At 41.0% G+C, this 26,311-nt stretch overlaps 2 protein-coding genes across 2 annotated transcripts; one reads left to right on the top strand and one right to left on the bottom strand.

The window, feature by feature from the left end:
• The first annotated feature begins 3,460 nt into the window (after positions 1-3,460).
• Positions 3,461-8,142, top strand: agr2 (anterior gradient 2). Its single transcript, XM_042506825.1, has 8 exons — positions 3,461-3,529; positions 4,326-4,448; positions 4,534-4,597; positions 4,700-4,752; positions 5,952-6,028; positions 6,580-6,643; positions 7,681-7,764; positions 7,852-8,142. The coding sequence occupies exons 2-8, from the start codon at positions 4,337-4,339 to the stop codon at positions 7,899-7,901; spliced, it is 504 nt and encodes a 167-aa protein (XP_042362759.1). The 5' UTR covers positions 3,461-3,529; positions 4,326-4,336; the 3' UTR covers positions 7,902-8,142.
• A 5,468-nt stretch (positions 8,143-13,610) lies between these two features.
• Positions 13,611-26,076, bottom strand: tspan13b (tetraspanin 13b). Its single transcript, XM_042506553.1, has 6 exons — positions 25,898-26,076; positions 21,940-22,107; positions 19,999-20,079; positions 15,537-15,650; positions 15,119-15,229; positions 13,611-14,324 (listed from the first exon to the last, which is right to left on the bottom strand). The coding sequence occupies exons 1-6, from the start codon at positions 25,958-25,960 to the stop codon at positions 14,250-14,252; spliced, it is 612 nt and encodes a 203-aa protein (XP_042362487.1). The 5' UTR covers positions 25,961-26,076; the 3' UTR covers positions 13,611-14,249.
• Between the last annotated feature and the right edge of the window lie 235 nt (positions 26,077-26,311).

Here is a 26,311-nt window from a genome sequence, read left to right as displayed (position 1 = left end):
ATAAGCCTTCTCCAGGTCCACAAAACGCATGAGCAAACTCCCACGACTCCTCCAGTAGCCTCTCAAGGTTAAAGAGATGGTAAACTATTCCGCATGCTGAGTACAGCCTGAGACAAGCCCTGCTTTCCCTTCTGGAGACATTTCACGGTTTGCCAGAACTTCCTTGAGGCCAACCGAAAGTCCTCCTCCATGGCCCCCCCAAACTCCTCCCATACCCAAGTTTTTGCTTTGGTGACTGCTTCAGTTGCAGCCCTTCTTACCAACAGGTACCTGTCTGTTGCTTCAGGAGAGCCCCCGAGCCAATATATCCCGAAATGCCTCCTTCTTCAGCCTGACGGTCTCCTTAACCACTGGTGTCCACCAGCGAGTCCTTTGGTTGCCGCCATGACAGGCACTGACAATCTTCTGAACACAGCTTTTAGCAGCTACTTCCACAATGGAGGTTTTGAACATGGACCACTCGGATCCCATGTCCCCAACCTCCCCCAGGATGCACGAAAAGTTTTTCCGGAGGAATGAGTTGAAGACCTGGCAGACAGGAGCCTTCACCAGACATTTTCAGTTCACCCTCAATACACGTTTGGGTTTACTCGGTCTGTCCAGGAGCCTGCCCTGCCCAACTGCCACTGCCTGCCACTGATCCAACTGACCATCAGGTGGTGATCAGTTTACAATTCTGCTCCTCTCTTCACTCGAGTGTCCAAGAGATATGGCTGCAGACCTGATGATACAACCATAAAGTCAATCATTGATCTTTGGCCTAGGGAGCTCTGGTGCCAAGTACACTTATGAACATCCCTATGCTTGAACATGGCATTTGTTATGGACAGTCCATTACTTGCATAGATGTCCAGTAACAAAACACTGCTTGGGTTCAGATCGGGCAAGCCATCTTCCAATCGTGCCCCACCAGGTTTCTCCATTGTTGCACATGTGAGAGTTGAAGTCCCCCAGGAGAACTACGGATCCCAGGTTGGCACCCTTTCCAGGACACCGGCCAGAGACTCCAAGAAGGCTGAGTACTCTAAACTGCTGTTCAGCGCATTCGCACACACAATGGTCAGAGACCTACTTCTCGCAACTTGCAGCCGCATTGGAGCGACCCTCTCATTCTCGGGGAGAACTCCAACACAGCAGCACTCAGCCGGGGGCTTGTAAGTATCCTCACACCCATCCAGCGCCTTTCACCCTGGGCAACTCGGGAAAAGGAGAGAGTACAGCCCCTCTCAAGGGGTATGGTTCCAGAGCCAGAGCTGTGCGTGGAAGTGAGCCAACTACTGTATATCTAGCTGGTACCGCTCCACCCACACAAGCTCCAGCTCCTTCCCTGCCAGAGAGGTGATGTTCCACATCCCCAGAGCTAGCCCACCTGCCGGGACCCTGATCCCTGATCTCTGTCCCTGCAGGTGATGAGTCCACAGGGGTCATCTTCAGGTTTCGCTCATTCAGAGCCACCAGATGCTCTTCAAGCTTCCCCACTGGTCTGGCTCCAGTGGGGGAGCTATATATATATATATATATATATGTATATATATATTGTTATCCAACCATAGAGGAAAAAAAGAACATAGAGACCCCTCCATATATAAGATCACCAGTTTCCAAATCCTTTTGAATTCTTCTAATCTGTCATTGAGGGTATGTTGAATCCTCTCCAGGTGGAGGGTGTCAGTAGTGTTAGCCAGCTTTAAAAGTTGGTACATCTTTCTTTTTCCAGAGCAAAAGAATAAGTAAGGAGGCTATGCATACTGTTACCTGCTTAGGTTTTTAGAGCTTTCTGATGCACCCAGTATAATCAAAAGTGGATCTGGGCTTATTTTAAGATTGAAAACCCCTGATTAAAAGGAAAATAATGCAGCCCAAAATTCTTCTAGTTTGTGGTATAATATCTGCAGCCACTTGGTTACATTTTTCACAGATTAGTGACATTTCTTGGAAGACTTTATGAAGTTTTACCTTTTAATAATCTAACCTGTGTAAAGTTTAAAATTGAATCAAACAGTGTCTAGCATTGAGGGAACACCTATTAACATATTTCAGGCCCTTGTCCAAAATATCCTCTGCTATTTCCCTTCCTAGTCCTTTTTCCACTCCCTCTTAATACACTCCGTATTCATTTGTGAAATTGCATTTCTTTCTGCTGTGCAGTCTGGTCTAGTTTGTCAGGCGTGTCTTCGCAAAATGTCTTATGCGGAGGTACCTAAAGAAAGCAGTCTTTGCCAGTGTAGTGATTAACAGCATATTCCTACAGAATGTGACTGACTGCAGCCAGTAATCGCTGTGTGCCTGCACTGCTTATGAAAGCTTCATGTCAAACATCAGTAGTTGTTAATCCTTATGAATGAGTGAATGTTGACTTTGTAGGAAAACGATTGCACTACACTTTAGTGTCCTGAGCCAATCACAGACAGACCAATCATCATTCAGACTCTGCTCGCTCCTCAGCTGCTGACTTGTCTTTGGATCCAAGCCAAACAAAACCTCCCACTGTCTCACATAGGAAAACAGATGTGTAAAGCTTATTAGTAGTTTTCCATCACAGTGGAACAACTTTTCAATTTATTCATATAAAGGAATGAAAAGCCAGTTAAGAACATGCAAAACAATATGTGCTGTAGCCCGTACACAAGCCATTTCTTTAGGTGCGAAACTGACCTGATACTTTCACACTTTGAAACTTTAGCCAAAAGGAAGGAGTGTGTGTGGTGTGTGTGTGTGTGTGTAAAACATTTAGATTAATAATAATAATAATAATAATAATAATAATAGTAGTAGTAGTAGTAATAATATAGTTTTTTTGGACATTTTCCCCTGTTTCCATTAGAGGGTAGAAGGTAGATTTATTCGTCATTTTTAAACAAAGTTTAAAAACCGAAATTACATTTGTCCTTGATCCTGCTACATCTTAAGTTGAAAGATGAGTTGATTAAAATAGCATACTATTAAGTTCTCTCTTTTTCTGTCTTATAATTTGTGGGCCACCTGTTGCTAAGCTGCTCATTAGCTTTTCGGTCGTATTGCAAAAGATGTCCAATCTTTTCTCCAAAGGTTTCAGAGATTTACTGCATGTGAAAGGTGTCTGAACGCAGCACATGGATCAAACTGATGTCTCCAGGTTTCAAAGGGTTAACAGTGCGCTTTATGACACACAGTGTAGACTAACTTACTGTGGTGCCCTGAAACATTCGGAGTGAACAAAAAAAACTTTATTTAAAAAAAGTCTGAATAGTTTAAGTAATGTTTTTAATAATTGAATTGAATATGCGCTATCGGTTATGATGACATATGCCGATTTTATGGGTTTAGTCTGTCATGACTTAAAATGTTATGATCATGAGTTGACGCCACAATGTCTTTGCACACAGAAACTTCTCTGACCTTTTTTTGTTGCGTGTGTGTGTGTGTGCGCGCGCTTGTGTGGGCGGGTCCGCAGACGAGCTGCTGTTATAAAGCGGACAGGTGAGAGCAGAGCAGAGCAGATCCTGGAGTTGCGGTCAACCTACAGTCTCACCTGAGCGGTCTTCAACAGGTAAGCTGCAGATCAGCACACCTTCATACTTTGCTTTGTTTCTGATACAGAGGTCTTTCACTGTGACGCTAAGAGTTAAATATAACTACAGTGCGAGGGATTCAAGAGGTCCAGCAGAATGAACCGGATGGTTTAAAACTGTCCTCAAAGAAACACAAGATGAAAAAAGAAGTAGGCGTTTTTTGGGAGGATAAAAGAGAAAACTCAAAATGAGTTGAAAGAAAGCAGGATGTGAGGACAAATCATGATTTAGCTGATGACTAAAACTTATCAGATAAGAGACACTTTGATGGAACAGAGTAAAGCCTGAGTCATCACAGTTCTGACTGTGCACTCTTTGTTCAGAAAAATCACTCTGCTTGTATTTGCACTTAAAAATTTAAATTTCATTTTGAAAGTGTAGCTCAGGCTACTTACTCATATGGTAATTAAAAAATATGATATTTGACATAAGTCTGTGATTCTAATATCAACCATTCTCTTATTTTGAAATTACTGTTAACAATTAAGACATAACCTGTTCATGTAGGCTAGTGGTAAAGCCAGATTCCTGGCGTCCTGAGAGTGCATACCTCATTACAACAAAGTCTGTGGTTCAGTTCAGTTGTGCCGAACCCTGCTCTCTCCTCAACTGTTTAAAAAATGATGACAGATTTTTCTGTAAGAAGTAGATTAACTCTATGTATATCCACAGTTCTCCTTTTCAAAGGAAAGGGAAAGTTTACATTTCTTCCATTGATCCTGTGCATTCCTCAGTCACGCAGTTTAAACATTTTGTCTATCCCTCGTGTTCCAGGAAGTCTAAAGATGATCAAAGTGGCGTTGTCATTGCTTCTGGTCCTGGTGGCCATTTCCTCCTCCTTTGGAAAAAACTATATCCCGAAATCTGGAAAGAGGAGCATTCAGACTCTGTCCAGAGGTGTGTTAGCATCACGTGAATGACTGAGACTAAAATGAAGTGTGATAAATGCTGAGTCATTAATGTTTGGTGGTGTCCTTGTCAGGTTGGGGTGATCAGCTGAGGTGGGCTCAGACTTACGAGGAGGCTCTCTACTGGTCCAGGTCAAAGTAAGAAATGACTGAAACTCTGTCGTCGATATGTTTTACTCTGACACTGATGTTCATAGATGGTCAATGATTAAACATAATAGAAGCTGATTTGTGTTTTAGAAACAAGCCTCTGATGGTCATCTTTCACCTGGATGACTGCCCACACAGCCAAGGTAACGCCAGCTCCTCCATTCTATTCTATCAGTTATTTAAGAGAAACTAAATCCCCAAATCAGTGTTCTTATGGGAAAAGTAATATATGAGTATTTAGTGGTGTTGTTGATTGATTCAGGTCCATCTATTGACATTTGAGTGCAAGGTATTAAATATCTACACGTTGTGTACATCTATGCATCTGCCATCCAAAGGTTGAAACCTGCTATTGCAATCTGCCCCCCTCCCAGCTGCGCCCATTTTTCAGACTCTTTTCACATTCCAGGGAGGAGGCATCCAAGCCAAAAGCTGGGGGTTCAGTTATTCCTTAAAGCAATACATCACCATTTGTAGAATTCCTCACCTTGTGTTTGTAAAGAAAAGGATGTTTTTTCTAGCATGTAGAACCCAAAAATAGAAAGTTCTTGATCTTGTTTTTGATGAATTAGTGTAAAGGGGCGGGGGGCATTTTTGTGACATCAGAACAATATTGAAACATCTGTTTAAATAATCTCATGCAGTTGGTGCAGTATAATCCAGTATAATACAAGTGTCATTTATCCAGTCGGATGCTCAGCACTGCACAAACACATGACTTTTTGGTAAAATGTCACTACACTTCCAAATTCTAAATAGTGAGCAGGGCTACGCATGTGTTTGAATTCTGCTCATGTGTCCATTGAGTAGAGAATAAATGTACACTGCTCGTCCATATGTGAGACTATTTATGTGCAGGTGTTTCAAATCATAATGTTTTAGCATGTGTTTGTGAGGTGCTGAGCATCCCACTGGATAAATCGTACTTGGATTATACTGCGCCAGTTGTATGATATTATGTAGGTAAATATTTTAATATAGTTTTGATGTTGCTAAAAAGTGCTTCCCTTTACTCTAATTCATCAAGAATTTTTTCACTTTTTTGGATTCTTCATTCATTGTGGAGGCATGCAAAAAAAAATCATTGTAACACAGGGGAGAGTAATTGATATACATATGGTCATTTAGTGGACTAAGTTAGTCATGCAAAGAAAAAATGTTCTGCTGAATTACATGCCAAACCTGTTTGAAGAGCAAGCAGTTATTTGTTTGCTCCATACAGTCTGGTACAGTCCAGTTTGCTCACATGTGATGTCACATCCTGGTACTGTTCTGTCACTGAGCTCATGTGCTAATAAACACTTCACTGAGCTGTAGAATGAAAAACCTGCTTGTCCTGCAGCTCTGAGGAAGGTTTTTTCTGAGGACAACGACATCCAGAGGACACTGGATGAGGAATTCATCATCCTCAATCTTGTGGTGAGTTACAAGACTTCTCACATCAGACGATCTGGCTAAATAGAGTGCATCCCACTCAGTCTGTTCTCACGCTTCCTTAAAAAAACAACTGTTAACCTTGTGTCATACTAATGCACAGCTCTGACACCTAATAGTCCAATAATTGATTTTACTGTTTGGCATTAAAGCCTCTGCATTCTTTGTATTTCTCTATAATATTAAATACTGACCACTAAACAAGCAACAATTAGAGTTTAGCTTAGTGTTTGTTAACTAGGAGTTTACAGTCAACATGAGTAAACAACCCCCAACTGTCAACGCATGGATATTCAAATGTTGCCAAACTGTGGTGCATAGAAATTTGTGACATCACCTTTCCCAAAAGAGAGCCACGCCCTTTTCAAAAGCCATTGAGAAGAGTTCAGACCAACCACAGAAATCTCTGATGTCAAATAAAAACCCCAAAGTGCTCTCTCTTTATCGATCGCTCAGTTACACATTGATTTAGAGAACAGCTTCTTGTTTGGTGATGGTGATGTTTGATGATGTGTTATTTGTTCTCTCCCCAACAGTATGAAACCACAGACAAACATCTGTCTCCTGATGGACAGTATGTCCCCAGAATCATCTTTGTTGGTAAGAGACCAGCTTCTTCCTGTAAGCCTGTGAACATGTCCCTGTCAGAGGTTAGCTTACTTACCTGTAATCAAACACCTGTAACACTGTTTCCTGTTGTCACTAACAGGTTTGAGTACTTTAACATTGAGCCTGAAAATTTCAGTTTTCACACAAAGCATCTTGTATGTGAATGGAAGACATTTTGACTTTTATTACAACACTGTCACTTTAGACATGTGTCTCCTTTCATAGCAATGCAGAGGATTCACTGTCACAACTACAATTTAATTTTTTCCTCCTAAGGAGAGTTGACCTGAGTCATCATAACCTGAGTGTTCACTACAACTGTAAACTGTCTGATTGTAAGCCAATGGTGCATGATTCAATAAAGCTATGACTTTGGTAGAAGTATTTAGATCCTCTGCTTAACCCTTTAAAAAATGGATCGACATCACTTTTCTTGTGCTGCGGTGCCTTTCACAGGTATTTAATACTTTGAAACTGGTTTGACTTCTTTCAGAAATATGGGGAAAAGGGCAAAGAGCAATTTGACAAAAAGTGTCCCAAAATTGCAAAAGGTATTAAAAGGGAAAAAAAGAAAAGACAATAAAAATGTCCAGAGAGCTGTATTTCTAATTATCAAAGCTATTATATTTTTTAAGGTCTTTTCAATAAAAACGTTTGCTAATTTTCAGGTAATCTACATGGTAATTTTTGTGGCATTTCTTTTTAGTTGCTCATTGACTTCTCCTCATGTTTTTGAAAAAAATCTAACTTGATTTTTTTCAACCAGGTTTCAAAGGTCAAAGGTCCAATTTATTTATATAGCACATTTAAAAACAACCAAGGTTGACCAAAGTGCTGTACAAAAGTACTGGACAAAAATAAATAGTCAAAAAAATACATAAAATGCAGTATAAAATGCGCAAGTAAAAACAGACATACCAAAACAATTAATCAAATACAAATATGAGGTTTAAGTAAAGTAATACAAAAATACAGTACTCCATTACCAGTAAAAGTCCTGTCACTCAGCACCAATAATGTCTTTACAGACCCCACAATGACAGTGAGAGCCGACATCAACGGTCGCTACTCCAACCGCATGTATGCCTACGAACCAAATGACCTCAGGCTCTGTAAGTAGCACAGTTAACACACTAACTTTTCTCCAGCAGTGAAGCACATGCTGATTTAATGTCAATGTTTCCTGACTTTCCCTGCAGTGAAGAGCAACATGGAGAAAGCTAAGAAGCTCCTGAAGTCTGAGTTGTGAGCACATGGATGATACATGCTCCACTTGTGACCCCAATGACCCCAAGAATGAAAAGTCACCACAGCTGCCGATAACATGCTGTCAGTACAGTTTACACATGAAAAGCTAAGCACTGGAAAGTTCTTTTTCCTCATTCTGACTTGTAATGTTTTCTCCTTCAGTTTCCCTGTTGATTATTCCCCTTGTGACTGTTGCTGTACATCCACAATGTCTTTTGAATAAATATGGAACTGTTCACATACATGTCTTCTTTTTTATTTACCAGCAAATAGCAAGGAAGTAAAAGTCAAAATACATGAATAATACACAAAAGGATTACAAGTACTTTAATGTAAAAGGACTTGTGTCACTTGCTGCTACTACTAGTACTGTTAGTGGGACTACTGCACGAGACCGCGTCAGCCGGTAAAAAGCAGCATTAGTGGAAACATTTTCCCGCTGTGTCCTGTATGACAGGACAACGACCCGCTGCAAATCTGCAGTGTTTCCCTACAATGTTAACGAGACTAGAGACCCCCCGCCGAGCCGAAACGTTAGCGAGGTTTTGCATAGGACGGCAAAGTACACTGTATCTTTCCCCTTAGGAGGTAGAAGCAAACCGCCCAACCCTCCCAATTTTTCCGGGACACCCCCGTTTTCCCCTGCCCTCTCCCGGTGTCCTCCCGGCGTCCCATCTCTCCCGTATTTTTCCAGATTTAGAGCCCCCGACCACGCGCGTAATCTCCACGGAGACCGAGTGTCAAATCCGCCAAAATATATGAAGAGGTACATTTGACGGAACATCCTGCAGCAGCTGGTTAGTATACTGAAAATGCATAAAATAGTTACTGTTTTAATTTTTATGAAATGTGCCTGAATACAGACTGTCTGCCAGGTGTGTGCGCGCATTTGGATACTAGAGAGCGCCACACATTCCTGTCTGAACCAAAGTAACTGAGCCCAAGTGATTAATATTTTCAAAGACTGACAAAAAGTGTGCCTGTTTAAAACAGACATTACACCTGGCTGATCACACAGCTGATCGATAGATCCATCAGAGCAGACTGAGAGCAGCGCAGTGGCAGACCTCTCATCCAGCTGCTCTCTGCTGCTCTCCTTGTTAACAGGGGTGGATTTTGTGATTTGGGGGCCCGGTGCCACAGCCCAACTGTCTTGCTTTGATTTAACCCATTCTCTAAATTGGAGTGATGGTGGGCTGTTGGCAGCTGTAGAAGAAGTTATGCTGTTCTCTAAACACTCAATGTAACTAATATAGACGAGTGCAGGTGATGTAGAAACACTGCAAGCTGTTACTGATACAGCTGAGCTGCATATTGCTAAAGACATACAAATGAATTCACGTTAATGTGTTTTCAGAATCAGACTCAGAAATACTTTATTGATCCCCGCGGGGAAATTGCCTAATTTTGTGAAATTACTGCAGCCTTCAGTGTTAAGACAAGTTTGCAGCTTGCACTTTAACCCTAAAAGGGGAATTCAGTTTACTACATTAACAGAAGGTAAATTCAGTTTGCCTTTAATTTTTACTTCTAATATCAAAGGCAAACTTGTTTTAAGTAATTTCTTTGTCATTTGTAGTTTGTTTTAAAGAGGGAAAAACGTAAATCGTAAACTGGGTTTGGTGTGAAAAAATGGGAGATTTTATTTTTAGGCCATATCGCCCAGCCCTTAGTGTAATACTACATTCTGCTACTGGCTAAAAATATTGAAAATGAATGAAATAGGGCTGAAATAGGGAATATATTTCAGGGTCCGTATAGAGCTATTTTACAGAAAGCGTTTGAGAGCTAAGAGATCAGCCTCAGTACGGCCTAAAGGACACTTGCCACTCACTGAGCTGGTAACATATTCTTAAGAGGAACTAAACCCCACAGTTTTGGCTTGAGTGCCTGCTCTCTGGAATGTGAAAAAAAAGTCTCAAAAATGGGCGGTGCTGGAAGGGGGGCTAATACACGTCTAGCCACCCAATCTAGCCTCCTCTCGATCCACAGCACCCCCCTGGGTTCCACACACACAAAGTAGTCTCTTGGTGAGAGGGCAGTGACGGCAGGGGTGTTGTAGTGGGGGGAAAAGTGGGACTGACTACCCAGGGCCCCAGTGGGGAGGGGGCCCTTAATAGGCCTGAAATAAAAATTATTTTTTTATTTTCATTTTTTTCTCTCTAAGTTATAACTTCAATAGTTAACTAAAATTGTTAACTAATAATAATAGTTAACTAAAAAATAAATGAACATTAAGAATTCCATTCTGGGTTAGGGTTAGGGTAGGAAAAAATGTGGAGTCTCTCAGAAGCCGCTCTCACCCCTACTAGATGCGCAAAATGGTTTAGTCCGCCCTACGCCAGTGGACTGGATTGATCTGTCAGTAATCAGTCACGCGAGAGAGTTAGTGATGTCAGGGTATTAAAAAAGGAAAGAAAGAAAAGAGAAACAAAGGAAGCAAGCTGATGGAAAACAACATTTAACAAGTTTCTTTCAAAAGAAAGGTGGGCACACCTTACACAGTTTAAGAATGGTTTAAGCTAATACCAGCAATTTAGATTCAAGGCAGTCAGCCTGCATGACTCTAACTTGGATTGTGTTTGCATTTTATATAATTAAGCAATATCACACGAGAGGGAGTGACGTTGTGCTCGATTATCTTCGGCGCTCGGACTGCATCCTCAATGATATTTAGCCAATTTCCAGGTGAACTTGCTTAACATATTTGATATCAACAGATTCATTACAATCTCTAGAGTCATATGATATAACTGACTTTGCACTAGCATCAAAAACCTGCTAATGCCCCAAAACACAGTGTATTTAATTTCAAGTACGATTATTTCCATTAGTGTAAGTAAACTAAGAGCTGAGGGGAATAATTCCAATTTTAGGGTCATAGCATTAAGTGTGGCTCAATCTGATTGAAAGTAAACTTTAGTTTTTGGAGGTTTTTCACTTGAGGGGTCAGATTATAACAAATAAGCCTTTGTTATTCAACAAGTCACTTGGCTTCAAATAATCTTGTTTAAAGAGGTGGGCAGTCTGAAGGGCAATATTATGCATGGTAGGCATATACTCATTACTGCTATATCAAGGCAGTCAAATTTGTGATTTATTTGTTTTTTTGTTGGTATTTTCAGTCCAGGTAAACATAAAGGCCTCTAGTGGTTGTAAATTGTCTATTCCAAACTGACAGCAGGGATGTGATGTCAATGTTAAAATGTGTCTCTGTGTTTGTAAAAATAAATATCAGATCTTGCTGAAGAAATGTTAAATTAACTCTTTTGATCCACAAATTTCAGGGGTGTAAAACAAAGTTATATTTATTTATTGCTTTTAATGGGTCATTGTGTAATGCAGCAGTGGTTATAACAATTGTGCAAGGTTGGCTTGGGCCGTGGTGATGGGGCCCAATGAGATATGTTTTCATGGGGCCCAGAATTTCTGGCGACTCCCCTGAGTGACGGCACAGTGAAAGTGGGCTTGGTTTGTGATGAAAGCAGGCACCTGCTACCAGGATCAGCCAGCAACATGCAGTTGTAACAACCTGAAAAAGTGGTTTGGGGTAAAGTTCATCTTTAAAAATATCTGGATGATGTGAGAGCATTTCATTAAGGGAATAGTACTGAGCTGTCAGACTGCATTCTACAGCTGGTTTGTCAAATTTTTCAGGAATAATATCAGTTAATTCTTAAACAGCAGAGTCTTGCCTGTAATAATAACCATGGCCACCACCTTCTCACTTCAATACAGCACATTTCATTTACATCTCATTTCAAGTGTTTTAAACACCTCACTTTCATTTTAAAGCTGCATCACTTTATCTTTTGGCCACCTGGAGGCAGTAAACACGTCTGACACCATCACCTTCTGATGTGTGAGAAGCAGCTTCCTGTTAAAACAGCCAGCAGGCACAGAGCAACATCAGCCTTCAGTTAGAGTCCTGTTTGTGCCCATACAGTTAAGTCCAATATTTATTCATTTTTAATCTCTTTAGCTTTCAAATGCTTCATTAGTAGAGCTTTTTGAATACAAGTAATTATTATGACAGTAATACAGAAAAACTTGTACTTTCCTCAATCTTCATATTGATAGGTAAAAAAAGGTACTTGATGAGCCTCAGTTGATTTTACATATATATAAGTTAAATGACAAGAAAAATCAGAGCAGAGAGGTTCTTGGTACAGCACGCAATGCAGAAACAAAAATGTAGAGTACACAATGTATGTGTAACAATCATATGACTGTATCTGGAGTCTGAACATCCACCAGGTCCTCGTCATACAGTATCATACATACATGCAGACAGTAAGAAACACTATGTCCATGGATGAATCATGCACCTTTATACAGGTATTATTATTCATCATGATATTCACATGCTTTCATTCACTGTCATTTTTCCAGGACAGACATTTTTAAATGTAAATTAAAACACTGCAGGACACTGTTGGCTGTAGCTTGGCTATTTAAAACAGTGGGTTAGTGCAGGATGTCCTGTGTCCAGCTAGTGACGTTATCACTAACCTAATCAGTGGTCTGCAGTGTTTAAACTCCACCCTCCAGCATGGGCTCGGCTTACTGGGAACCTCGACTGAGATGGTGCCAAAAAGATTCCCAGGGGCAGGTTCTATCCACTAAAGGAAAACCAAAAAAAGGAGTTGAGTGGAACCATGCCGTACCATGCAGTTGATACAAGGATTTGCTGTAGAAGGAGGTGTGCAATTAATATGCAAACGCCAGAAACCTGACAGACTAAAGTGAGGGCACCAGAGTTCTCCTATCTCAGCCTGCTGTAATGAAGCACTCTGGGAAGTATGCCAAATAGCTAACAATACCTTTCTTGTTCGTTTGTTATTCAATATGATTAGTTCAGTAAATGTTTGGCAGGGATGAACTGTCACAAATTTAATTATTTTCAGTTTCATATGGACCAGCATATCTGTAAGGAGTAAAAATGACTTTAATTCAAATGAGCTGATGAGGACTCTTATCACAGAGCACCTTGTGTAATCAGCACTGTGTGTGTGTGTGTGTGTGTGTGTGTGTGTTCTCAACATCCTGAATGGGCGGGACCACCCGGCCAGCACTGAAAGCTTCCTGTTGCCAGGTCACTGAGACTCAGCCGAGACTGTTGTCCTGTGGAATGAACTCCACAAAGCAGGAGACCGTGGCTAAAGCTGATTGGTCAGGACTTAAAACCAACACTCTTTTTCCTGTGAGGATCAAATGAGACTGCAGATAATCATAAATACAAAAATTAATTTAGTGTGACCTGGCTTTGTTATGACAGAGGTTTTGATGCTGAGTCACGTCATTTTTTCTTTGTAGAATACTAAGTAACAGGGAATAGTTAACTCTATAGTTCTCAGGCCTGACAGTTTGGTCAGTTAGTCGTACCGATGAAATTTATGAATCATTGCTTATTTGAATCACTTTGCTTGGTTCAGTTAAAACATTTTCAGACATTGCTTTTCTTTTTTCCCCCTCTTTTTTTCTTTTTCTGTCTTTATTTTATTGTTTGTTACCTGTCAAGGGACTACACATATTACACATACGCATATTTAGATTTGTATTTTATACTGATGTTCATTAGTATGTAATGTCCCTTTTAAATAAACATTAAATCAAGTTAGCTGCTCCAGTACGATGCCTTAATAACCTGCTGCTGTGATATATGAATCTTTCAGACGTAAAGCTAATTCACATTTCTTTTCTTCCATCAGTGATTTATTGCGGTTTACAGTACAAAGGCTCAGACAGGTGATTGAAACAACCAGCACAGCAGCTCTTAGACAGCAGCTCATATTTGCAGAAGAGTCATGCAGAAGGCCAAATACACTAAACCCAGCAAGGAGCAACACACACACACACACACACACACACACACACACACACACACAAACAGTATTCATACTTTTAAAATCATGTAATGGTCTCAATATGCAGAGAAGCAGTTGACATCATTGCGTTCGAACAACAGCAAAAGGAATCAAACAGTGTTCAAATTCAACATCAGGCAGGCTGCATAAATACCTATGGAATATACAGCAGACTGCTGTAGACAATATTGCCTCTTTTTTACACCTGCAGGTGCTCAGTGTGCTAAGTGCAGCTTTTCAGACCCTTTTCTTCTGCAGAGCTGTCACACTGTAGACACCATGTGTACTGTTGCTTCACACACAGCCACTTGTTTTTCAGAACACACTTCACTCTTGAAAAAACAAACACTTGTCATTCAAACAGCACTGCTGCAGCAGTCAGTGGAAACACACAGGTCAGTGTTGTATTTACAGGGAAAGCCCACAGCAGGTCCAGAGAGGTGGTGAGGGGACAGTGCAGAGGGGCCCGAGATGCTGCTGTCTCATAGGAAGGCACTGGGGTTGGCTCGGGGGTCCTTCTGGTTCCTGTAGCGATATGTGAGCCACACACCCAGAATCTGACAAAAGAACACAATAACAGTCAGATACGGACAGCAGAACAATACCATCTGTGTATCTCTGTGTTAAAGAATGAATCCTATGAGAAGGCCCCAACACACAGTGTACATGTGCCATGTTAACAACTGTATCACAGAACTCCATTTTTGCCCAAAATCTATCAAACACACATCAATGAGCCATGCTGTCACTAGGTCATGTGCGTCTTAATGACCATAAAAAACAATGTAGCTAACTGGCTGTGAATACATCATTCCTCTGCCCGAAATACACAGGATGCATCCCAAGTCTCTTATTTGACATTTCCCAGAACCACGCTAGAACCAGAAGTCGTTTGGGTGCACCATCTTGACAGCAAGAGCAGCCTTCCCATGTCCCAAGTCTTTTATCAGCTTTCACACCCCCGATAGGAAATCAGTGACTGACTGGATAGCACAGTGCTGCAGCTTATGGGACTGATCTTTTTTTAAAAATAATAATAATAATAATATTTTTTTTTGTGGCTTTTTGCCTTTTTTGGATAGGACATGGCATCTGACACATCATGTTGTTGTATGATGTGATCAGTGTGCATGTTTGAATGCAGCAAGCCTCAATCTTGCACTGTGCCTACCAATATCAATTTTCTACTCAATGTTAGTCAAAAAGCAAATCAGTTTGCTATAACAACATATGACACCCTCTGCAATCAGACCCTCACAGCAGATAAGAAAAAAAACTCCCCCAAAAAGCTATCCACTGTACTGGTGCTATAATTAAAAAGCATAGCAGTGTCATAGTCATAATGGCTTACCTCAGTGAAGCTGAAAAAGAGTCCGATTCCTCCGACAAAACGGAGAACCTCTCCAGCATGCTCCTGGATCTTCTCTGCGCAGGGCAGACACGAGTGGTTTGGGAAACAAGCCTGCAGGGGAACAGGAGACACAGCTGAAGGGTTATAGCAGTGGTATAGTGGAGGGTCTACTCAGGTAAATTGAGTATACCTGCCTCTTTATGTGGCTGTTTACAGTACACTCACCTATCAGCCAAAAAACACATAGAGTGTCCACCCACTTCCTCTGTTGTAACCCACTCATCTACCAAGTACACTTGATTGAATTTTCCTGCTATTGTCTGTTTATTGTTTGATGAAATCCCAACAAACCATCAATCTTTGTGAACATGCTGAGATGTAACAGAGGCCAGGAAGCATTTCATTCTCTCAAACTCACAGCGTCACAGCTGAGGTCAGGGTCCACCTGTTTGAAGCCGCAGCAGTTGAGGCTCTTCTCCACGTCCCTCTGACTGCTCTTAGAATTATTCCAGCCCACCTCCAGCAGCTGGTCCTGCAGTGCACATGTGCCCACACACACACACACGCACACGCACACACACACACACACACACACACACACACACACACACACACACACACACACACACAAAGTGCTGTTGCCATGAGGGGGGGTACTTGGTTCCCCAGCAGAGGATCAATGTTATTCAGTTCATCTGGAATTATATCATTATATGGAACATAGGTATATAATGACTCAGGGTATTGTAGTCTGAAGTCTGAAGCTTCTCTGTGCTCACCTTAAAATTCACTCTGAAGGTATCTGCAGGATTATGACATCACAGATCACATGCAAAGCACATGAAAGATTTCAAATAGGGGTGAATTCGCTCAAAGTAGGCTATAGACTGCTTTCCCATTGTCTGGAGAGAGGAGCTGTGTACATGGCGCAGCAGTGTGTAGATTGTTTTTGTGTGTGTGCGATGCCACCGACAGGCCAGCAAACAGGTAAACAGCAGAGAGCAGCATGGACAGATGACTGTGAAAACTTTACAGTGGCTACTTCTCTTTATAGCTCTTACTTATTTAGTCTCTTTAAACTCGGTGCAGACTACTTTGGATCCATGTTTGAGCTGCTTAGGAGGAGACAGGGAAATCAGTGACAGCACGTTATTGCATCTCGCCGGTTAAGGAGCTGAAATTAACGTGTTCACCCAGGTGTTGTGTTTCCATTAGAGCTGAAGCTGATAAATGTCTGTGTCTACTGCAGTCATTTGACCCGGGTGTGAATGCCGATTGTACAGTTTCCAAATGCATTAAAAAGCCACATATTAGTGGGTGTTAGTGGCTTTTTTGGAGAGGCACCTGACTGGAGACACAGTGGAGGTTTGCAGTGTAGGCATAATGAGCATGCACAAGAGTCAAATGTTCTAAGCAGCAGAAGTTGAAGAGTGAGGCGGAAGTATGGCAGAAGTAGTGGGATAAAATAAACAGCAATAACTGAGTAAATTTTGAAAGTATTTGAGCAAGATTTTTGAGTTTTGTGGTCTGTTTTGATTTTTCGTTGTTGTTGGAATTGGTGTTTGGCAAAAATGAGGCAAATGTAGCTAACATTTGCAAGTCAGTATTACATACGAAGAAGAAGAATATGAACACGTTATCATCATGGATCTATTAACCGAGCTGCAGGCGAAAGACAGGAGAGGAGGAGGATGCGCTTTAGTGAGTGAGATGAGGTCACTGAGAGGCTCAACACAACACTAGATGGTGTTTTATTTGGAGACAGAACTTGTATAAATGTACATGTATATCCCATCACTTCCTATTGTCATTTAAATAAATTGTTTCACTGGTTTTAAGTGTGTTTTATTCTTTCTATCTTTGAATATATAGGCTACGGGCGGGGTTAGGCAATGGTGGAGTGAGGTTGTGTGGCGGCAGAGCTTCCGATAGTGAAACTCGAAAATTCTCAGAAAAACTCTAAAACTTATTATCCAGAGAACAAGACTACCGAAATGATTGATTAGAAGATGCCAAGGAGTCAGAAAAGTTGAATTAACTCTTCGAAAAGTATGGAGAAAGGTGGAATGGAAGAAACATGTGACGCTCTCTGCACTGAAGTAGATGGCCATCACGAAAAATACGGACCCGAAGAGCAGTGATGCAGAGATCCGTTCAGGCTTCGAAAAACATCAGCAAGGAGATAAGAGGTTTGAAATCAGAAATGAAAGAGGATTGAGGAAACTTTGTGGAGGTACATGAAAACTGATTTGGAAAGTTTCAAGCAAGAAATAAATCAAAGACTCGCTTCACTTATCACTGATCAGCAGCCACAACATGGAAGAGTGACCGAGATCGAGGCGCAGGTGGAAAAGCTGAAAAACTGGGCGCAGGAGGCAAATGATACCCTTTTACTCTCCATTAAACAACAGAAAACCTTGCAAGAAAAGCTCACGGATCTAGAATCTAGATCAAGGAGAAATAACATACGCATCTTTGGAGTACCAGAAGGGACAGAGGGTGAGTCTTTAAACAGAGTTTTTGGAAACCCTGTTTAAACGTGAGCTGGTGTTACCAGAGGACTTCAGTCTGTACATACAGAGAGCCCACCGATCACTCGCGCAGAAACCCGCCGATTGGGCCATTCCGTGACCCAGGAATATAACTCGGCTAAAAGAGTCTTGAAGGAGAGGGACAGTGGCAGCGCAGGGAAGGGACCTGGAGGAGCAACGCTACAGCGGCACTACGGGCAAACGAGAAGCTACAAGAATTTCAAAGATCATCTGTTTAATGTAGTAAGTGTCAAAGTAGGAGAGGGATGAAACCAAACCGGCTGGAATGTTCTATTTCACCTGTATAACCTTATCTGATAGCATGACTGACCTCAGGTTTACAGCAAAGTGACTGTCAGGAGATATCAATGGCCACTTTTCTTTTCTAGTTTAAACGCCGGACTCATTTAGAATGACTGTGACACCCTCTTTGTAGGTTTAAAAGTCATTAAGTTAGGGCCCTCTTTTTATTAGAGGTTTTCCCCCCAATCTGTGCTGTGCTGTATATATATATATATATATATATACATACATATATATATATATATATATATATATATATATATATATATATATATATATATATATATATATATATATATATATATATATATATATATATATATATATATATATACTACATACATACATATATATATATATATATATATGCTGATGCTGTGACCCTGTGACCCTGCCTTTGATTGTGCTCGTGCTGTGGCTGTACTGATACTGTACCCCCCGCTCGCCCTGATCGTGGTCTGGTCCTGGTTGCGCCGATGCTGTGATCTTGCCTTTGGACACCTCCCTATCAACATGTGCATGAGACTCTTATCATTACCCTCAACATCATCATAGAGTGCAATTAATGATTTCACACCTATTATTGAAAAACATATCCTGGCGCTAAGTAAGACTTTGGGATACATAATACCAATGGATACTAAGGTCCTGTTGTTTGGTGCAATTAAAGACGATATGATTCATAAAAGTGACTGGTATGTGTGTAAAATAGTGCTTATTGCCAGTAAGTAAAGTGATTACAAGGAACTGGTACAAATATGAACAAATATGAACTACCAAATCTCAAGCAATGGGTTAACATAATCAAGGAGATCTTCATAATGGATGACCTTTGCATTGAGGTCTAGAGTAGCCAATTTCCTCAGAAAATGGGAGAAATGGACTGTTTATATTAGCGAAGAAATGGACGCTACTCTTGTGGATACCTATGGACAATGATAGACAATGGAAAGGTTGAACCAAGACTATTTTATGGTTGGCCCCACATTGTGTGTTCTTGTTTTATTGTGTCTTGTCTAAAATGTGAAAATTCCTTTAAATAAAGAGTGAAAAAAAAGAATATATAGGCTACATTCAGGGTTTTCCAGTGAGGCATAGCCTATTTACATTGTTCATTAGAAAAAATGTTTCATAATCAAATATTTCACAGCATTTCAAACATTTGAATTGGTGAAGATTTAAGTAACTTCACACTGACTAACTTTATTTTGAGGTGGCATGACTGTATCAAGTCAAGGAATGCAGGAAGAGTTTGCTTGAATTTGAGTTGCGGAAGCTGAAATATTTGCAGCTACGCTTGCTATGGCTTTGTGACTTGAACTCATGAACAGAAAGAAGAGGGGAGGAGTCTAGAGGAAAAAGAGCTGGAGCTGTAGGTGAGCTCTGACACCACTGAAAGGCTGAGTCCTCAGCACACACAAACACCAAGGTTCGTGAACACTGATAGCTCGAACAATTAAGAGCTAACATCTGTACATTTGGTCCATGCTGTTTGAGGCCAATAAATATTGACCACCAAAAAAAGTGTCTAAATCTGTGTAATAACATAACTTAAATTCCCTTAGTGTTCAATACTGCACTGCACTGTGGTTAGTACTGAAGGTGGACATTTCAGGACCTTAGAATGATCTATTCTAATGTTCTATCTGCGCTCTGAGCAGTTCTGAGATATCAAGCTTCTGCTTTGATATTAAGTTTTTTTTTGATCCATATAACAAAAATGATATGAACCTTTTTGTTTTCTAAATAAAAAGTTGAGAAATGCGTAAAACTTTGGGGAAAAAAATCAAATAATGGTAAGAAGTTGTCACAGAATAAGAATATATGAATTACTCCAATAAATACATTTCTAATACCTAATTTTGAAAAAAACTGCAGAGGAATCTTAGAATTCAAGTTGACGATGTGTATGTCTAATATAAAACAGTTACTGACGTTGTCTAGTTATCATTTTATGCACATAAACGCATAAACAACAGGGAAAAGGGTGGATGATTTTTCCTACTAAAAGCTGCTTAAATGAAGACACTGAAGGTTTGCTCTTACCTGTTGCTCTCTGTTGATGGTCAAACAGGCCGTGGAAACAGAGAACTGCACAATAAACACCATGAACAGGATGATCATGTACTGAGCTTCACTGTCAAGGAGCAAAAAAAAATACACACATCATACGTTGTACAGCCTTGCTCACAGCAAGTGGTACTACAGCACTGCATTTGACACTTCCTGTCAGTAGAAAGGTTTGCCAGACTGGGACAGAGCTGCAGGCGTTGCCTCTGCATGACTCTCCACACTGTGAAATACGATCAGCTCTGGATCTTACTGCACATGCATAAATGAGTGCAAATACATTTTCCAAAACACTGAGGTGAAGAGAAGTGTAGGTGAAAAACGGATTGTTTACGGACATACAAGATGCAAAAACTGCTCCAACACGTTTCATTTCTTTACAGAATTCTGAGTTAATACTCAAATAAATGTGTTTTTTCTGTGATGGTAATAACAGTTAAGTGTAAAATATTTAGAGGGTTAAACCTTCCCCGACACATTTCACTTTTCTGGGCCCTGTTCTTCAAATGTGGCTTCACCTATCTAACATTGTTATCAAGTTAAAGTGATCCTGTTTACCTCTCATCCAGATTACTCTGTTCTTTGAACAAAGAGAGGATTGATTTTTTAAACTTGGATTAAGGTGTCTTAGTTTACATGATCAGCATTTATGGCAGCAATCCCTCCTCAGAGTTGAACTATTCCTTTAATGGGGTCGCTGCTTTAAACAGTTCCACATACATTTGAAGCTGTAAAGAACTACATTTCTTTTTCAAATACTGATCCAGTTCAATCATCCGACATTTTCTGGGTGGCGAAATCATCAATTATGTCAAAACTAAAAATACCAGCATGCGGTTGTATGCCTCTGTGCACCAATCAAGTTACACTCACAGTTCACACAAATCTTCCCCCCACAGTTTCAACTTCATCATTATATCTTATTAGACATTTGTGTTACATTTGGGCATATGAGTTTTGAACCAAAATCATGTTTTATGAGGTCACTGTGACCTTGAGCACAAGTTTCACTTCATTGTTTAGTCCAAGTGGATGTTTGTGCTGTGCTTTGGTGTTTTTGAGATATAATTTACACAAGAATGAGATGAACGCAATCTAATCACCTGATCCTTGAGTCCACTCAAACGTTTGTGCCAAATTTGAAGACATTTGCTCTAGGTGGTCTTGAGCTATCACATTTACAAATAATGGAACAGACAAGGTTAAAATGACCTTCCCCTTTGACCTTTTACTACAAACACCTAATAATTTCATCCTTGAGTTTAAGTGCCAAATTTGTGCCAAATTTGAAGAAATCTCCACAAGGTGTTCAGATTATAACACACTTACAAGAATAAGGTGGATGCAAGGTCCCTTTTCCTTGAGATATTGCATTCACAAAATGAGCCAGACAGATAGAATATTTAGCCCAGGACATCAAAGAAACAAAGATTATCTAATGTTTTGTTGTTGGGAAACAAAGCTGAGACTTTGCTTTGCCTCCAGGCCTGCAGTTGATGCTCAGGGCCTTCACTTTACCAAGTAGTTTGGAAGCAAAGAACTTTACTTGGGTCTGGATCGGCTGCAGCATTGATTCACAGACAAAACTAAACCTACACTGTACATTTACTAGCAACACTCACCAGCTCCTGTCTGCTCTGAGCGCAGCCACTGTCACTCTCTGTCTCCTATGTACGCGCTCTCTCTTGACATTCCTTTAAGCAGCTACACTACTCTTGTGAGATATGCACTGTTAACATCCTACAAATTCAGGACTGAAACACCACATGTTTGAAAGTAATATTAAAGAAAATACACATTTCTACAGACAATAAAAACAGAGGCACCAAAAATGATATTTTAGACCCCCCGCTGAATTTCTTAAGTATGGCATTAGAACCCTGATATCAGCCATAGCATGAGCAGTATGGAGGATACGAAGAAGAGCAGGACCTGGTGATGCTTCATGGCCCCGATGAGGCCGGCCAGGGCCACAAAGAAGAGGAAGACGCCCACACCGATGACACCTCCCACCACCTGGAAACTGGAGACCAGACCAAACCACTTTCCCCATGCTGCGATGCCGATCATGAGCAGGCTCACCATCTGCAGAACACAATCACACACACACACACACACACACACACACACACACACACACACACACTTAAGGCCTTGCACACTGAGTTTGTTTTTTTTTTGTTTTGTTTTTTTAGATGCCTTTTTTTTAAATCTGTCATCCAAAAAAAATCACATAGAAACCTTGCACATTGATTCCAATGCAATTTATTGTTCTATTTCTTGCAAATATTCACACTACGAGACACATTTGCTCCCCTTTCCTCTGGATGTTCTTCCCTGGCATTCCCCACCCCTCCCATTATGCACCACAGCTACATGAAGGGACTGAGCGGTCCTCTCTGTCTCCGCACTTTCACTCTCTCTGTCTGTGTGCAGTCCTCATCCGCCTCCCCATCATCATCCTCCACCATATTATGACTGTCTGACCTGTTAATAGTGACTTACGAGAAGATACTGTGCATGGCGTGCACTCTGTTCCTCTGTCTTGTCACTGATGTGTCCTGCTGACACATTTTCTTCATTGACTCAGAACAATTATTTTCTGTTTCCGTAGTGAAAAGTCGTAGATTGTACCAATACAACTACAACAGAACCACTTTCATAGCTAGCATTGCTAGCTAGCACACTGACCCGATACTAGTAGGTGGAGCTGGAAACATTGCCATATGCTGATTGGTCAATACAGAACTGTCAGTCTTGCTTGGACTACAGTGGACTGTAAACTCTGTTCTTACTTTACAATTATCAATCAACTCTAACTCTACAATGAAAACAGGTTTTGCTGCCTCTTCATCTTAAAAAATGTACCTGAATTTCAGCATGTGAAATGCATTCATAGCCAGTAAAAGGTATGGACTTAGCTTCCATGACATGACCGGATGCTTTGTGGTCTTCCATTCTGAAATCTCCAGCCCAGCATTACAGCCGTTAATCTCTCGCCTTTTTTGTAGCCACAAGTGATCTGAGGACACCATGGACAGACAGCCTGCCACTCAAAGCAGCCCCACCCTTAATTATCGTAAAAGGGTGAGTTATATCCATGTGTTCACCCCCCGTATAGTTGTCATGAATGTCCAAATTAGCTACAAAACCGTTTTTTGTACCAGGCTATAAACATTTTGATTTCTGCTGTCTGCAGTGAAAACAGATCTAGGCTTTCGTAGTTGCCAGTTCTTAAGGTAATGTACCCAAAGTTTTTTCATATTTTCCCCAGCACACTGCATCCTTCCACCTGCTGAAGTGGTTAACAATTACAGAGCTGTCAGAGAGTGAACAGATATGATGACAGAGTCGTCCCTGTGGAGTCCTTATGCTGCTGACCACATTGTTAGATCCACAGCCCTGCAGTCTAAAGCTGCGTTTCTGTCATAGTACCTTTGAAACCAAACATAACACCTATGAACATATACCTAGAGCATAGATCAGAGGAGCGATTCCATTGCAGACAGTGCTCTTACATGTGGACGGGGTTGTTGTCACTCTTGCTGTATTTCCTTGTTCACCTGTGATACAGAGTGAAGTCTGCACCTCGTGTATGGTCCACAGAATGGGGCTGCAGGCTGGACTGAGTCTCTCACAATAAAATATTTAAAAACAGCAGCTTGTCAGGCAAAAACAGGGGTTTGGTGCTCCGACATGTTTTTTTTTTCTCCAAGTGAGGATTAGAACATGCAGTTAACACAAAGCAGTCACAATTAGCACGTATTTTTTTTTAAAGATATTACTTAATGTATTTGTCATCAAGAGAGACAATAAAATAGATGGAGTGGTCTGATTGAAAATAAGGTATAATGATGGATTCATGTCGTCATCTCATGCATTGAGTAAGATTACAAATAAACATTCCACCTAAAAAGTTGCACTACTCGGCCCAGTGAATGAAATTACTTTTTCTCAGTCTGCTGCTGCTGCTGGAGGCTGCAAACATCCTTTCATTTTATAGTTAGAGTTTACTTATGTATGAAAAACCAGTCACTGTATGAGCAGTAGTTAAAGCAGCCACAGCTCAGCCCTGAGCACCGACTGTTGATTCTCTACTGACCAATCAACAGACTGCAGTGTTTCTAGCTCCACCTTTTAGTACCAGATTAGTGTGCTAAGTACCCCAACAGAGGGGGGACAAAAAATAGGGACCGTTTCGAAGGTACCATCCACAAGTTTCTACAATGAAAATGCTAAAAAATGCATACTAAAGTGAAATGAACCATCCTGCTGGTGGAAACCTGTGAGAGGGTTTAAAGGTATGCTATGCAAAAAAAAAACCAACAATGTATAGATTCATATTAAAGTAATTCCTTTCCATCACCATTCACAACCCTTCACCCTTAATCTGCAGAGACTCGGCCTTCAGCCTGGATTTTGTTATTTTCTTGTTACTGTGTTTGGGACGCTATTGGGCACAGCACAAAGGTGTGCCAGGACCAGTCTGTCCTGGGACTTCATCAATTAGAAAATCTGCTCCAACAATCTGTAGTTGTTGGAGGTAAAAGGGGACAGATCCTTAGGTACAGGAACCCCACAGGGACCATGTGATTGTGAAATAACCCTGAGACTCTCGCTCAGGTTACAGATGTGCTGGATGTGATGCACAGCTGGGTCACACGCACGCTGAATCCCCTCAGGCTGACGCCATTTGTAGTTCAGGTAAAGCTAATTATTACACAAATGAAGAAGGTGCCTTCCACGGTTAGTCTTTAGAGTACCTGTTCCCCTATGTGCTTCCTCAGACCATGCTGTCTTGCTCAGCTGTGGAGGGATGCTAACACAAGCTATGAAAGATATCTGAACCCTCTCATCAGCTTCAAATCAACTATACAAAGCATTTTGCATAAAGGAGTTGTGCAGATCCCCCAGCTCTTGTATTTCTCTCACTTTTAGAAGAGATTTCTTCATGGCCAGAATGGACGAGACGAATAATTACAGCAACCAATGTCGCTTTCAGTGAACATCGGCAAGTAGGCCATTAGTTTTCTGACACACTTGAGGAAAATATGACCCTCAAATCTGACACTACGGAAGTTTAGTATTAAGCTTTCATAAGTTATTACAGGCTGATAAGGACAGTAGTATCATTATGACATCATCAGTTAGCTTCTTGTCAAATCTCAGCACCAACAGCAAACATCACACAGCTGTCTGACAGGCTCAGTCCCGCTGATGATTACAATCAATGGTGGCTCTTCATAACCGCTGCAGGGATCCACAGCTGGGCCCCTTCTGAGATCCTGCATTTGAACTGCATCATGGAAACTCCACTTGCTTTGCTTGGGGGCCACTTTTGCAAAATGACAGGAGGCCAGGAGCCAGTCACAGCAGCCCTATAGATGTTTGTAGGATTTTAGGACGTTTCAAGGATTTTGTAACATTTCTAGTATTTTAGAACATATTGAGTATCTTTGTGCTCCATTAATATTTCGAGTAGAACTTTGCAGGGGTCATACACCCACGTCTAGCTGTGGTGCAGACAGCAGCGATGACAAGAGCTATCAGAGGTTCAGGCAAAGACACAGGACATCCTCTGATGCCAAAACATGTGATGGAGGGAATTTCCATTTGAACCTTAAAGCTTGTACTTTGCAAATAAACCTATATAAAAGAAACCAGGCTCTTTTTTATTTATTAAAATGTTATATCTAAATAATTGTTTCTGATGGCTGATGATGAGAGCGTCTAATGGCACAGTGGATCATTCATTCTAGCAGAGTCTGACCTCATCAGAGTGCACTGTGTTCACAGGATGGATCAAACAGTGTGTGTGGATATTAGCGGCGGTATAATAATCCATATGGTACAGTGTGCAGCTGTGGATACTCACAACATAGAGGATGTTGAGCGCGCAAAGGGAGTGTTTGGAGCAGGTGAATCCAGCGCAGCCCATCGTGCTTTACAAATAACGGCACAGATCCTCCAAACAGCTGTTCAGATCAATATTCCGCTCCAGAGACAGAAACCAGAGCAGCAGCAGCCCGCAGGAGCAGACGGTCGCTCAGCAGTAGCTCGGACCTGCAGATGCGTCAGTACCACACAGTGCAGCCCGCGAAGACAGGAAGCTAGAGCCAGCCTTCACAATAAAGGCACGTCATTTCTCACTGCCCAAGTATCAGTTTCTATGGTCGCTTCATTACATGAAAACGAATCTAAACACTCAGACATGCTGGTTATTTGCTTAAAGTGAATCACTGATTTCACACTCACAAGGCTATATTGAGTTTTGGACTATTTTCTGAAT

Source organism: Plectropomus leopardus, chromosome 18 (assembly GCF_008729295.1).
Source record: "Plectropomus leopardus isolate mb chromosome 18, YSFRI_Pleo_2.0, whole genome shotgun sequence".
Taxonomy (NCBI): domain Eukaryota; kingdom Metazoa; phylum Chordata; class Actinopteri; order Perciformes; family Serranidae; genus Plectropomus; species Plectropomus leopardus.
The sequence above is the reverse complement of the archived record's forward strand: the minus strand, read 5'-3'. Positions and strand labels throughout refer to the sequence as shown.

Bases quoted from the DNA above. Each gene is read 5' to 3' on its own strand.
- agr2 (XM_042506825.1), top strand. From the start codon at position 4,337: ATGATCAAAGTGGCGTTGTCATTGCTTCTGGTCCTGGTGGCCATTTCC. The intron at 4,449-4,533 runs GTGTGTTAGCAT...TGTCCTTGTCAG, and splicing joins CATTCAGACTCTGTCCAGAG to GTTGGGGTGATCAGCTGAGG. The intron at 6,644-7,680 runs GTAAGAGACCAG...ATGTCTTTACAG, and splicing joins CCCCAGAATCATCTTTGTTG to ACCCCACAATGACAGTGAGA.
- tspan13b (XM_042506553.1), bottom strand. From the start codon at position 25,960: ATGGGCTGCGCTGGATTCACCTGCTCCAAACACTCCCTTTGCGCGCTC. The intron at 20,080-21,939 runs GTATCCTCCATA...AGTGAAGCTCAG, and splicing joins ACCAGGTCCTGCTCTTCTTC to TACATGATCATCCTGTTCAT. The intron at 15,651-19,998 runs GTAAGAGCAAAC...TGTGCACTGCAG, and splicing joins CCATCAACAGAGAGCAACAG to GACCAGCTGCTGGAGGTGGG.